General features: G+C 41.4%; 1 protein-coding gene across 1 annotated transcript; it reads right to left on the minus strand.

Moving 5' to 3' along the window:
* Positions 1 to 5,609: 5,609 nt before the first annotated feature.
* Positions 5,610 to 6,186, minus strand: EDDM3B (epididymal protein 3B). The gene has a single exon (XM_049611946.1). The coding sequence runs from the start codon at positions 6,165 to 6,167 to the stop codon at positions 5,730 to 5,732; it is 438 nt and encodes a 145-aa protein (XP_049467903.1). The 5' UTR covers positions 6,168 to 6,186; the 3' UTR covers positions 5,610 to 5,729.
* Positions 6,187 to 14,885: the final 8,699 nt, after the last annotated feature.

Below are 14,885 nucleotides of genomic sequence, written 5' to 3' on the forward strand. Positions count from 1 at the left end.
CTTATTTATGAAGTTATTCAATAACATGGATTTATTTTTAAAATTTTCATGATAGTTACTCTTTTTTACTTTTAGAAAACATTATATTTAAATTTTTTTTTAATTTATTTTTTGAGAGAGAGACAGAGCAAGCGGAAGAGGGGAAGAGAGAGTGAGAGAGAGAGAAACCCAAGCAGGCTCCACACTGTCAGCATGGAGCCCGGCATGGGGCTCGAGCTCAAGATCTGCAACATCATGACCTGAGCCGAAACCAAGAGTTGGATGCTTAACCGACTGAGCTACCCAGGTACCCCGAAAACATTATATTTTAGCACTTCACACTTTCACTGGTGTTGTTTCCTTTGCTGACCTATTCTGACCTATTCTGCTTGATTACTTTTTCTGACCTATTCTGACCTATTCTGCTTGATTACTCACCTATCTTTCTAGGCTGTGCTCAGATACCCTCTCCTCTGATCTTTCCCTTCTCTAGGCACAGAACTATTGTCTCAGCCTTAATGTGTTCAGCTTTTACTAGTGCTCATTGCATTCTACTAAGATTATTAAATTACATTATAATTATACCAAAGTGCAATCAAAGGGTATATTCAGTGAGAAAACTTCACATGTGCTGTCTCACTCTTCTGTTCTTTACTGTAGCTCTTCAAGGCAGGGTGGCTTTTACTAACCACACATTTACACCCAACGCTTTCCTTCCTTCCTTCTAATTGGGTTAGAATTCCTCCGTTAAGCAAATCGATTTCTAACTTACACAGCTTTCCCATAATAAGACTACAGGGGGAAAGAATGTGTGCCTCCTGTACCTGGAATGGAAATTTAGGAATGTTAAGAGAACCGTAAGGTCAAGAGTCACTTATGCTGGGACAAGTCATCCAGCTGGGGCCTAATACCTAACCGAACTGCAATTTCAACCTCTCCCAGAAATGTAGTCTCAACTGGTCGGTTAGGAAATTTCTGGTCAGCACCAAGGCAATAATCGTTCAGATGGGCTCTTTTCACCCCCCAAAGGAAGGTGAGGTAATTGGCATGATAAGCCTCCACTGCTCTTCCCCCTAAAGGAAAGTGACCCTCCCTGAAACAATCCTTTGCTTTCTTTTGCTAAAATTTCCTTGCTCCACATCCCTGACTAGAAAAGTCTTCCCTTTTGTACAGCTCTTTGGAGCTCCTTTCTGATGTGGTTTTGGGGTGGTGGGGGTCCGGAGCTGAAGGCCAAGAAAGAATTCTTAAGACATTTTTGGTGCAAAAAAGTGATTTTATTAAAGCATGAGGATAGGACCCACGGGCAGGAAGAGCTGCACTGGGGTTGTAAAGGATGACTGATTATATACCTTCATGTTGAGAGGGGGTGTGGGACAGCCTAAGTCTCTAAGGAATTTGGAAGCAAGTTTTCCAGGACCTTGAGGGGCTAGCTGCTGTTAGGAAAAGATCATTTACTACTGTCTAGTAAAATGTTAGCCATGACACCCTTCAGGTGAATAGCAGTGGGCCATATGCTTGGAAGATGATTCCTAACATATACCTTGGGGTGGGTAGAGAAAAAGGAAGTTTCCAAAGGGATTTTCACAGGGTCCTGGAGGCCAGGCTAATGTCAAGCTAAGGTTGCCTTTCGCCTCTAGCAAAGTATGTGCCCCAATTTTTTCCCTATATTTCTTTTGCCTTTGTTCTCCGCATCAGGATGAGTCATTCAATAAGGTGGTGTGACTTTGGGCTTACATACTATTTTTAGCTAAAACAAAGGAAGAACAGTGTGAGGCTGGCAGGTTATGGAAAGATGACCAGGAAAAGTATGGTAAACAAAAGTAAAGTTTGTTATGCAGAGTTAAGTTTGTGCCTTCTCCATTGATAAAAAATAATAATCTTTATGCCAAAGAGTCATCTTTTAGGGTGGTATATTCTGGTCTCCTATAAGAAAAAATCCTGTTAGCCTAGCTCGAATCTCATGACCATCATTTGGCCCAGTAGAGGAGATTGGGAACCTTGATGGATAACTCCACCAATACTGCATGATAAGGGAGCATGAGGCAAGCTGAGGGAAAAATACAAGCTGGCATATCCCACTCCCCAGGTGGAATATGTGTGATATTCCTCAGATGCTCCTGGCTACCCAAGAACAAAGGAAAGAGGTTTAAGTGCTTGCCATGGTGATGTGGGAAACTAAGGCAAAAGCAAAATTAAATTCCCTTACTGTAAGCAGCCCATTGACAAGTCTTTGAGACCGGCAGAGTGATCTCCCTACAGGAGCTCAGGTGCCTTGATGATGACACTTTGCTTTGGGCAACAGGAACCTTGGCTTAACATTTTCCAAACCTAGGAGAGCCTGGGTGGCTCAGTTGGTTAAGTGTCTGACTTTGGCTTAGGTCATGATCTCGTGGTTTGCAAGTTTGACACCTCAGCTGTGCTGACAGCCTGGACCCTGTTTCAGATTCTGTGTCTCCCTCTCTCTGTCCCTCCCTGGCTCATGCTTTGTCTCTCTCTGTTGCTCTCTCACTCTCAAAAATTACATAAACATTAAAAAATTAAACAAAACAAAACATTATCCCAACCTCCAGGATCCTGTAAGTCTACTTCCTTTATGTCAAGTGCCCCAGGATATATGCTGGCAATCATGCTTCAGGCTTATAGCCCCTCTGATATCCATCTGAAGGGTCTCATGACTGAGGTTTTATTAAATGGTAATAAGTGGTGTTTCCCTAGCAACAGCTAGCCCCTCAAGGTCCTGGAAATCTTGCTTCCAAAATTCCTTACAGACTCTATCCCTGATCCCTTCCAACCTGAGAGTATATAATGAGTTACCCTTCACAACCCCTGTGCAGCTCTTCCTGCCCATGGGTCCTGTCCTCATGCTTTAATAAAATCATCTTTTTGCACCAAAGACATCTTCAAGAATTCTTTCTTGGCCATCAGCTCTGTACCTCATGAACCCCCCCCATCACCCCAAGACTTCACCACTGCACACAAAAAGGGGAAGAATAGGAAGGGGCACATGTACCCCAATATTTATAGCAGCACTATCAACAATAGCCAATGTATGGAAAGAACCCAAATGCCCATAGATGGATGAATGGATAAAGAAGATGTGGTATATATACACAATGGAGTATTGCTTGGCAATCAAAAAGAATGAAATCTTGCCATTTGCAACTACGTGGATGGAACTGGAGGGTGTTATGCTAAGCAAAATTAGTCAGAGAAAGACAAATATCATATGACTTCACTCATATGAGGACTTTAAGAGACAAAACAGATGAACATAACAGAAGGGAAACAAAAATAATATAAAAACAGGGAGGGGGACAAAACAGAAGAGACTCATAAGTATGGAGAACAAACTGAGGGTTACTGGAGGGGTTGTGGGAGGGGGGGATGGGCGAAATGGGTAAAGGGCATCAAGGAATCTACTCCTGAAATTACTGTTTGCAGTATATGCTAACTAACTTGGATGTAAATTAAAAAAATAAATTAAAAGAGGGGGAGAAGAATAGGGGCACCATTGACTGAGCATCTGACTCTTGGTTTTGGCTCTGGTCATGATCCCAGGGCTGTGGGATGAAGCCCTGAGTTGAGCCCTGTGGAGTGTTGAACCCTGTGGAGACCTGTGCTGAGTGTGGAGCCTGCTTAGGATTCTCTCTCTCTCTCTCTCTCTCTCTCTCTCTCTCCCTCTCCCTCTCCCTCTCCCTCTCCCTCTCCCTCTCCCTCTCCCTCTCCCTCTCCCTCTCCCTCTCCTTCTCTCTCTCCCTCTCCCTCTCTCTCTCTCCACTGCTTGCACACTCTCTTCCTCTAATAAAAGGATAGTTCCTGACAGGAAATGAATATGCAGCTATTCAAATGGGGTTAAAGAAGTGGATGTGGGAAAACCCAAGCAACAACATAAAGCTATTATACTAATTGGGCTTAAATCCATTTTCCTCCTATACTGTTTTGGACCATCATCTTTTTATTTTCTTTTTATTTTTTTTTATGTTTACTTATTTTTGAGAGAGAGACAGAGCATGAGTCGGGGAGGGGCAGAGAGAGAAGGAGACACAGAATCCAAAGCAGGCTCCAGGCTCCGAGCTGTCAGCACAGAGCCCAATGCGGGGCTTGAACTCACGAACTGTGAGATCATGACCTAAGCTGAAGTCAGACACTTAACCGACTAAGCTGCTCAGGTGCTCCTATCATCTTTTAACACTTTAACAAAAGGAACTTTCAAAGTTTTTTAAATGGGGTATTTGTGAAAACTTACTGTGGGTGACCAGAAAAGACCATTCTGAAATATGACTATAGGAAACCAAAATATGCCACCACAAAATATTCCACTACATTTTTAAAAGTTTATTTATTTATTTTGAGAGAAAGAGAACACAAGCAGGCTAGAGGTAGAGAGGGAGAGAGAGAATCCCAAGTTGACAATGAGGAGCCCGATGTGGGGCTCGAACTCACCATCCTGACCTGAGTCGAAATCAAGAGTGGGACTCTTAACAGGATGAACCACCCAGGCACCCCTGCCATTACATTTTGAAGCAGCTTTTATCAACTGAGAAAAGCAATCAGTATTCCTCCTCATATGTAGATTGATTATTGATACAGAACTACTGGTTTAACACTAATCTCTTGTGAGTTTGGTTTGTATAGGTCATCATCTCCCCACTGTCTGCTCATCCCCAGGTGCACTGAGAAATTGCAAACCTGAGGTGCTGCTCTTGGCACAGGATGACCAACCTAGATTCATTGGCTACTCATTGAAGCCAGACCTCTAGGACTAGGAGCACAGCCACCTCGCTGAAAATGTTCATACCTTGGTCTTTTCTCTGATTGTTTCAGGACTGGAGTCTTTCAACAATGCAAGAGGCTGAAGAACACAAGGTACTTTAGTGTTTAGTATTTCTCCTCCCCATACCTGCCTGAGGCAAAATTATATGAAGTGAAGACTTATCTTTCTCTGAATCTCTCTTCCCCATTTAGCAAACAGAATTCTCGTGGACTCTGCTTACTTGTGTCCTCGACAGTTCATTTTGCAATTCACTTCCTCTTTCCTCCAACAAAATTTAAGTCTTAAGACCCATTCTTGAAGGTTGCATTTTAAAGTCCTGTATTGGACTCTATTTCTCTGCCTAGTGAAAATGGTTATTATCAGGTAAACTCATTTCTGTGATTATCTTCTACTTAATGTATTATTCCTCAAGAAACATAATGCCTTACTTAACCTATCCAAAATGCATGCATTTCCTTAGAGATATGTTTGATGAATGAGTCCAGCAACACACACCTTAACCCTACACTCAGCACAAATCATATCCAAGCATAATCTGTATCACACACCCTGTTACACCTATACCAGTCACAGAACACATACTCTGCACATATAGCATGTATAAATTTCGTACACATTGGAATGATACAATTTATTTAAGGAAGGGAAGATCATTTAGCGTGGGGAGGTATAAGGAGAGTCATTATCAGGAAAATCCCTGGTTCAGTAAAAAAGAAAAGCCATAAGAGCTAAATCTTAAAAAAAAAAAAATGTAAGAGCAAATCAGGTAAATGAGGGCAGAAAGGTATTCAGGGTAGAGAAACAACGCAGGCAGTTTTAATATCAAGAAACCTTGTGGGACATAACTCCAGTCGTGAGAAAACATTAGCAAATACACGCAAAGGAAGGAGTAGCCAACGCTGTTGATGTAGGCATCAGGCTACCACTTGGGAAGTAATGGGCACTCTACTAAAACCTGGGGGTGTGGGTAGACTTTCTAATTTTTGATGTCTAACAATTGGATGTCCTCTATGCTGTCCACATACCCATTCATGCCACAGTGGAATTCAATGTAGCTGTAGCTGCTATGTTCTCTGTAGCTCTTTTTGTTACCCTCCTGGTAGCACTGGAGGATTTTGAAGGGATGCTGGACCCATATATATACATTTCTGTAACGATCTCTCCACTTCCTGAGGCATATATGCTCGATTTTGTGCCACAAGGTATAGATGAAGGTGTGATAGTTCCTGTCTTTTGGAGCTCCTCTTTCCCTCATGAGATCATCGCATTTGTAGTCGCTGAATTTCCAGTTTGTGCTCAGGTAGTGCTGCTTCATGAATTCCCTCCAGGAAAGGTTCTGGCTGTGTATAAGCAGCCCACATAGGGGAAACAGCAGGGCCAAGATAGGGCCAAGGACCTTTAGAGAGGATGCCATCTCAGTCACCAGGGCCACCTGCGAGTCCACAGCAGGGAGAGAGGAAAGCATTATTTCAGCTGCCCTAAGAGCTGACCTCCAACTTAAAATTCCTTCCCTGCCAGTGTAGGCACTTGGGCCCAATTTTATCATTTTGTTCCCAGGCTTGAAGGTGATGAATCTCGTTAGATAATAAAGTTTATGAGAACTGAAATTATGCTAGAGCCTGAGTGAGACAAACACAAAATTGTAAAAAATAGGTGGAGTTTATTTTGAGGAATTCAAATACCTCCTGTCTGCCCTCTCTTCCACTCCAACCAATCACCCTCCAGCTAATTCTGTCTTAACGGTGCAGATCAGTTCTCAGAAGAGCGTGAGTCTGAAAAAAAAAATGGCATTTTAAGCTGTATGGCTTGAAGTGGAAAGGATTGCCACCTTTTAAGGGAATGCAGAAGATGAGTGAAGACTTGGGTGATATTTTCCAAGCAAGAAGGCTTTGGTTCCCTCAGACCCCAGGCTACAGTTACACTGATTCTGCAAGATGGTGTTTATCTAATCCTGCTTTCCTTATAACACTTCCCCAAAGCCTGTTATCACTTCTGACTACCCACATACCTTCTCAGAGGCCGTTTACCTAGTTATCATAGTTATAAACAATCTTGATCTATTGTTAAGAATGCCATCATATAGGAGCTCCAGTTCTGAAATATCATTTTAATCAATCCTGTACCAAGATTGAAACTACCCTCACAGGAGCTACCCTGGTCAAAATTAGGGCATAGAGGTGTGTGAAAAAGTTTCCCCTTTAAACCAGCTCTCTGTCCTCATTTACCATGGGGAGTGGAACTGGCCCTATGGAATCTCTAACCTGATTCTCAACTCTCTGAGCACTTGTGTCCTCAAATCTGCCTAATAATAGCTGCCTCACAGACTTGTGAGGGACTCTAACAAGATATGCATGTGAGAGCCCTTCTGAGAATTTTGTAGGAACGCAGGGTAGGCCACCCTAAAAGGTGTCACAATAGTATATTGATTGTTTTGAATTGAAGCTACTTGGAAAACAGCCAGTACAAGGACACTCAGACCCTCCTCTGTCCCCCTAAAAGCAGAAAATGAATCTCATATGAAAGGTACCCTCCTTATACTAAGAAATAAAAAGATATTCTTATCACCAAAGATAGAGATTTTACTTGCTTAAAATTATTTTTAAAGTAGGTTCTATGCCCAATGTGGGACTCGAACTTTTAACCCTGAGATCAAGAGTTGCATGCTCCACTAACTGAGCCAGCCAGGCACCCCACCAGAGATTGGAATTTTAAAGCCAAGTAAGCTGAATAAACAAACTTTATTCCTTTTTACTAATCTACTATTTCAGCCCAGATTCTGCTTAGAATTCCTTACTAATTGGAACTCCCAAACATTTGTTTTCTCTCTCCTGTCAATTCCTCACAAATGTATTGTCTCACTATTTAAAATGTATAAAAGCTGCCTGCCTCAGTCAATTACTTGGGGTCTCCATTTCATTACTGGGCCTCCATGTGCACATAATAAAACTTTGGTGTTTTTCCCTCCTGCTAAATCTTATTTCACTTTAATTCTTAAACCAGTTGGAAGTATCTTGAAGGATGGAAGGAAATTTTTTTCCTCCCCTATTGTGTAAAGTGCTACATCGAGCATAGAAGACAGAATAGGCACTTGCTCATTTCTGGCACCCTATACCTGGCCAAAGGTCCTAACCAGGATAAAAGATCAGGATTCAAGTTGCTTCAAAATATTATGCTTGGAAAGATTGGAGGGGTTGACAGGACAGACTGTATCAGAGGGATTACTCCTGAGTTGAATTCAGGTCTTTGCTTCTTACAAACTGGATCACTTTCCAATCTTAACTCTACCGTCGAGAAGTTCAGTCAGGACCCTTCCAGTGTTCCTGGGCCTTTCCCCTCAAGCATCCTCAGTACCAACCCTAAATCTAACTCACCCTGTTCAGATCCAACACTCACGTGTCACTGGTGGTGGAAATCAGTATGTGGATCTGAAGAGCAGAGAGCCAAGAAGTCTGTGGCAGTGAAGAGAGGAATAGCAGTGAGAGGTACAGCACTCCACTGATTAATAGTGGGGGTGGGGAGAGAGGGAACAGACTTACTAAGTGAACCTGTTCCTGTACCTTCTTATCTAGAACACTTGGGTTCACTCTGAGAATAGCCTGGAGCAAAGGTGTCCAACATCAAAGACTCACTTGAGGGCACAAAGGAATGGCAAGGCTCTGGGGAGAGGTAATACTGAAGAGGTGTTGTCTGGAGTTATCAGGAGACAATCAGAGATTTATCTCCTAAATTCACATCCCAAAAAACCTCTGGGGAAAATTCCCTGGATGACTAGGCTATGGTCTATGGGAACATCAGTGAAAAACAAAACAAAACACCTCTGGAGTTGTGAACTGTGGAATCTTCATTGAGAGATAAAGAGGGTATGTAGTCCAAGGTGCAATTTATGGATAAAGTGAGATCCTTGAATGTGCTTTCCATTAATGAATTTTTTAAACCTTTTTTAATGTTTATTTATTTTTGAGAGAGGGAGAGAGAGAGAGAGAGAGAGAGAGAGAACACGAGCGGGGGAGAGGCAGAGAGAGAAGGAGACACGGAATCCAAAGCAGGCTCCAGGCTCTGAGCTGTCAGCACAGAGCCTGACATGGGTCTCAAACTTGCAAACCATGAGATCATGACCTTACCCAAAGTTGGATGCTTAACCGACTGAACCACCCAGGCATCCCTATCAATGCATTTCTTTGAGGGCTACTCCCAGCTAAGCCACCTTGGTTGAGTGTCTCACTGGGCCACTTTATCATCAAATTGTCATGAAGGGTAGCAAAGCATGCCACTCCAAATTATACCTCTTTGGCATAAAGATTATTTAAGCTGGTTATTTTTAAGAAGCCACAAGCCCAGGAGAAGCTCTGAAACCCAGGAGTGGAAGTTACCCTTTTGTAAGGGACATTTAGGAAATCTCCATTTGTGAGAGTACCTCACTCTTAGTACCAGGAAGAGAAGGCTGACTCTAAATCACAAGAAACTCTTACCAATGGAGAAGGCACAGACTTAAATATACACGACAAACCTTAACTTTGCTGTGCTTTTCCTCGTAACCTCCCTTAACTGGCCTCCCCACTCCCACTGCAATATCTTTCTTTTGTCCTTTTTTTTTTTTTTTTTAACATTTATTCATTTTGAAAGACAGAGAGAGAGAGAAAGAGCACTAGAGGTGCAGAAAGAGAGGGAGACACAGAATCCAAAGCAGTCTCTGAGCTGTCAGCACAGAACCCGACACAGGGCTCAAACTCACAGACTGCAAGATCATGACCTGAGCTGAAGTCAGACGCTTAACTGCTTAACCGACTGAGCCACCCAGCACCCATTTCTTTTGTCTTTAGCTGAAGATGGTATTTAAGGTGGTGGCTTGAGTCATTTTGGGAAGTTTTACTCAGTTTTTCTGACTATCCACAATATATACAAGAGATACACATGTTGTTGAATTTCTGTATGTTTTTCTTTTGTTAATCTGTTTTTATTACAGAGGTAATAAAAGAACCTAGACGGTGTCAACCAAAAATTGTAAGGAGGCAATGATTAAGCAAAAGCATTTATTTGAGATCCAGAATTGTAATTTGGGGTGCTCTGATCACACAACCCAAATAGTGTCCCACAAGAGAGCAAAAGTCAGGGATTTTAGAGACAAAAGGGGAATGCTGTTATACATTGTTTACAAAGAATTTTGATTGGTGTTGTTGACAGAAAACTAATATTGGCTAAACATAATTGGTTGCTAAAGCTATCACTATGCAAAGGTCCAATTGATACTGTAGCAAGTTGCAGGTGTTCTGCAGAGTCTTTAGAGTATTTATGAGTTGACCCAGTTCAAAAGTTCATGACTCCACCGATGAGGACATACATAAAGGCCACCTCCTTAATGGTCTCCCTGCTCCATTTTACCCACCCCCTTGACCTAAGTGACTATTTATTTTTGTTTTCAAGTAAACTCTACCCCCAATATGAGGCTCAAACTCATGACCCTAACATCAAGAGTCACAATATGCACCAACTGAGCCAGCTAGTCACCCCATAAGTGACTTTATTTTATTTCACTGTTCACAGAGAGTAAAGGGAAATTTTTTGTTGTTCTTGTTTTATAGTCATCACTTTCAGTTCATACCCAAAGCTTATCTTCAAAGCATATTAGTAGCAATGCCATCCTGGTATATAGTGTCCTGATCTTCTCTTTGAATGGAAGCTATGTCATTAGGATTAGGTAGAGAAGTATTGGCACTTATAGAAACACGTTTGGATTTACAGAAACTCTGGTGCACCTCAAAGCCCAGGTCATGTCAAGTTTTCCTTGAATAATTGGTAATCGTGTGCTGAGAGACTGAATGGGAGTTGTCTCAGGGCGTACTGCAAATCCAATTACTCTCTAGTATTTTTGGGTGAAGAGGGAGAGTAAAAAGGCAGGAATTTGGGGCACCTGGGTTTGGAGGATTTGAAAGATGACTCAGAAGAATTAAGGTGGCCATCATGTGGCCGCATATCAACAGCCCTTTCTAACAAGTTCCTGTGATCTGCTGAATCAGGTAGTGACTCAATGAACACAGAGAGAGGCAGTGGGGAGAAACTATGAGGACTATTGTGTGAAGATGCAAGCTCAGAAAGAGATCCATGGGTTTCCAATACCGTATATTTTACAGTACATTCTAGGACATGAGTGAGTAATTCTGAGAATTACAGGAAGCAATGCATGGAAAAGTAGCTTTTTTAAATTTTTTTAAAAGTTTTTTTTAAATGTTTATTTATTTTTCAGACAGAGAGAAACAGAGCATGAACGGGGGGAGGGTCAGAGAGAGGGAGACAGAGAATCTGAAACAGGCTCCAGGCTCTGAGCAGTCAGCACAGAGCCTGACGTGGGGCTCGAACTCACGACCACAAGATCATGACCTGAGCCGAAGCCGGACGCCTAACTGACTGAGCAACCCAGGCGCCCCAAAAGTAGCTTTTTAAAAAAAATGTTTTTAATGTTTATTTATTTTTGAGACAGAGAGAGACAGAGTACAAGTGGGGGAGGGGCAGAGAGAGAGGGAGACACAGAATCTGAAACAGGCTCCAGGCTCTGAGCTGTCAGCACAGAGCCCGATGCGGGGCTCGAACCCACGAACCATGAGATCATGACCTGAGCTGAAGTCGGACGCTTAACTGACTGAGCCACCCAGGCACCCCCAAAAGTAGCTTTTTTTAAACAATAAAGTGTTATGTTGATATCAGTTGTTGATAATATTGGTTGATAATATCAGGTTGTTGTAGCCCAGTCATTTCTAGTTTTAACTACTTCATCCAGTGTTTCTGAAGTAAGTGTGATATTCTACTTTTGATGTGGAAGAAAAATTGTGAACCAAAGCATACATCCACACATTCAACTATGGGCTAAGCCATAAATTCTACGGCTTCTCTGAAATAAAGCCAGTTGGGAAACAACCTGAACTGAACTGTAGGAACATATACCTTTATATCTGCAGAAATCAACTACCAAAGCAGCCCAGGAAAGTGAGTTAACCATTGTTTCTGAGAGCTGTTCATTTGGTCTGCTTCCTAGAGTTCTACCAGCTTTTGTAATAGAAGCTGCTTGGGTTGTGGCTTCTGATTTGAGTTCCTAAAGAGATATTATCCTTGAATACAAATTTAAAACCATTTGTTAATTATATTCTTTCTTTAAACATTTTCCTTGACTTTAGCTCCTTCCTATTAATTCCTTGATATATCCTTTTGTTGACCATTATTCAGTTTTTCAGTGTTTTGGTACAGGTGTTTCCCAAAAACATAGTGATAAATTTTCTCATGCAGATGATCATTATGTCTCAGGGTGTCTTAACCTGGAATCCAGGGGCTTCCAAGAACCACAGGAATGGAATTTATAGGATCCATGAACTGGTATGGGGTGTCAACCTTAAAAAACAAAACTACCAGTTATTCTACCAGCAAAAATGGGCTTATTCAGGAATAGCAGAGAATTATAATCAAGGACAAGCAAGCTACAGCAAAACCATAGGCCAGTCCCCTGAACAAAGGAGAGGAACACTTGTTTCTAGAGGAAAGGAAGAAGTTTGGAAGCCTGTTATAAACAAACAGTCCATTGGCGTAAACTAGGAATTGGAGGTGTAGTGGCTTTTCATTGGCTGGGTTGTGACAGTCTTAATTGGCTGGGCTGTTCCCTAGTAGGGAGAGAAAGCCTATCTTCCTGCTGGGATTGTCAAGTACTAAGACTTGCAAAGTAGTCTTTCCCTAGGATCTGTAATTGGCGTGAGTGGCAGAGTATGAGAGCGCCCCCTGCTGGCCTCCCCACGCCATTCTAAACCAGGTTTCCTTTTTATTTTCACGGGGGAAAATTAACATCTTTATTTTCACTAACCTGCAACTGAAATTTAACAATTCTTTCACTTTTGGGGGCGCTTGACTGGTTCAGTCGATACAGCACGTGACCCTTGATCTTGGGGTTTGAGTTCGAGTCTGATGTTGGGTGTAGAGATTACTGTAAAAAAATGAAATTAAAAAACAAAAACAAAAACAAAAAACAAAAAAAACAATTATTCACTTTTGAATTAAAAACAGTGGAAATCTTTGATATCAGTTTATAGTCATTGCAAATATCTCAAAATATTTTGCACTGATCATACTCAAAACTACAGTAGTGATTAGACCCCCATTTAGATATTATTACTTAATGCACTAATAAACACATATATTACTATATCACAAACTTTAAATATTTGATTTAATTTCATTTAAAATCCAATGTATTTTATTTTGTGCATTTAAAAATATTCTCTTGTTCTTAATTATTATTGTTATTCTCAATTATTCATTGGCTTCACCAGAATGCCAAAGGGGTGTATGATACAATTGAGCTTAACACCTCTCCCCTTGGGGATGGCAGAGTAATGTAACAGAAGAAATGGGATTCCTAAATGACTTATACCACTTACCTGGGAATTCTTAAATGGGAGACAAATAAAATGCTTTGTTCTAGCCTTTCCATAATTAACCCCATCTTGATTGTGTGGACAGTTGTGATAAATGTTATCTTTTATTATTCATAATGTTCTAATTAAAATCTTCCATAACTATTTATGCAGAGAGAAATGGTATGTGAGAAAAAAAAAGACAATTCATTATTTTTATTAGGCTTTGGATGAATTTCTGAAGTCTCAGTAAAAACACATTCAGGCAGAAATACACTTGTGACTTAATACTTCTCTTATAATTTCTCTTGCTAATTTGCTTTATGCCAGTTTATTTGTTACAACAGTCAAAGAACCTAGAAACGAAGGAGGGAAAATTTTGCTACCTCTACACTTGAAAACAGTAGGTAATACAGGGTCTGATACATTATTGAAGGATTGAAGGTCAGTAGAACATAAGCAGAGGGCATACAGACAAGAGTCGATGGTAAATTCCACAAGTGAGTTATGTGCCCAGCATGGGTTGTTTCTTTTATTCATTTATTTTTTAAGGTTGCCTTTTTTTTTTTAATTGTTTTTTTAACGTTTATTTATTTTTGAGACAGAGAGAGACAGAGCATGAACAGGGGAAGGGCAGAGAGAGAGGGAGACACAGAATCTGAAACAGGCTCCAGGCTCTGAGCTGTCAGCACAGAACCCGACGCGGGGCTCGAACTCACGGACCGCGAGATCATGACCTGAGCCGAAGTCGGCCGCCTAACCGACTGAGCCACCCAGGCGCCCCAAGGTTGCCTTTTTTAAAGTAATCTCTACACCCAACATGGGTCTCAAGCTCATGACCCCCAGATCAAAAGTTGTATGCTCTTCCAAGTGAGCCAGCCAGGCACCTCAGATTGTTTCTTTTACTTACCGACTCTCACGACTACTTGGATTGAGCCAAGGACAGAATTCTTTTCTCATCCTTCCTCCTCACTCTAAATATACATTTCCAAACACATCTTTGGGAGGAAAATAGGTAGATTAACAGGAAAAAAAGAAAACAGGTTTAATTGTACACATGCAGGAGCATTGTGATGAGGAGGTTCACTGACCAGCTAGAGATAGAAGTTTATAAACCAACTTAGTTAGGGGAAAGAGAGTGGGGAAAGACTTCCAAGGGAAAAACAAATGGGCTTTTAGGGAAGACAAATGAAGGGTTCTGATAAACCTCATTTACACAGTTTCCTTTCCTTTTCTTTCTTTCTTTCTTTCTTTCTTTCTTTCTTTCTTTCTCTCTTTCTTTCGACATTTTATTTATTTATTTTTGAGAGAGAGCCATGCACGAGCTGAGAAGGGACAGAGAGAGAGAGGAGAACAGAGGATCTGAAGCGGACTCTATGCTGACAGCAGCGAGCCTGATGTGGGGCTTGAACTCAAGAACTGTGAGATCTTGACCTGAGCTAAAGTGGGATGCTCGACTGACTGAGCCACCCAGGCAACTCTACACAGTTTTTTTTAAACACCTCCTGTCTGGAGACTGCTTTGGAGGGAAGTTAGTGGTGGCCATTTTTTCAGGAGGCTCTGCTTTAGTCAAATGATGGAAATTCAGTTAAGATTTCTTTCTGCTGATGTTCCTTTTGTTTTTTTCCCCTGTCTTGGCTACTGTGAACAATGCTGCAATGAACATAAAGGTGTGGGTATCTCTTTGAGATCTTGATTTCAATTCCTTTGTATAAACACCCAGAAATGAGATTTCTGGATCA

This window comes from Panthera uncia (assembly GCF_023721935.1).
Source record: "Panthera uncia isolate 11264 chromosome B3 unlocalized genomic scaffold, Puncia_PCG_1.0 HiC_scaffold_1, whole genome shotgun sequence".
Lineage (NCBI taxonomy): Eukaryota > Metazoa > Chordata > Mammalia > Carnivora > Felidae > Panthera > Panthera uncia.

What these genes read in the sequence shown, in the direction of transcription:
- EDDM3B (XM_049611946.1), bottom strand. Translation starts at nt 6,167, where the DNA reads ATGGCATCCTCTCTAAAGGTCCTTGGCCCTATCTTGGCCCTGCTGTTT.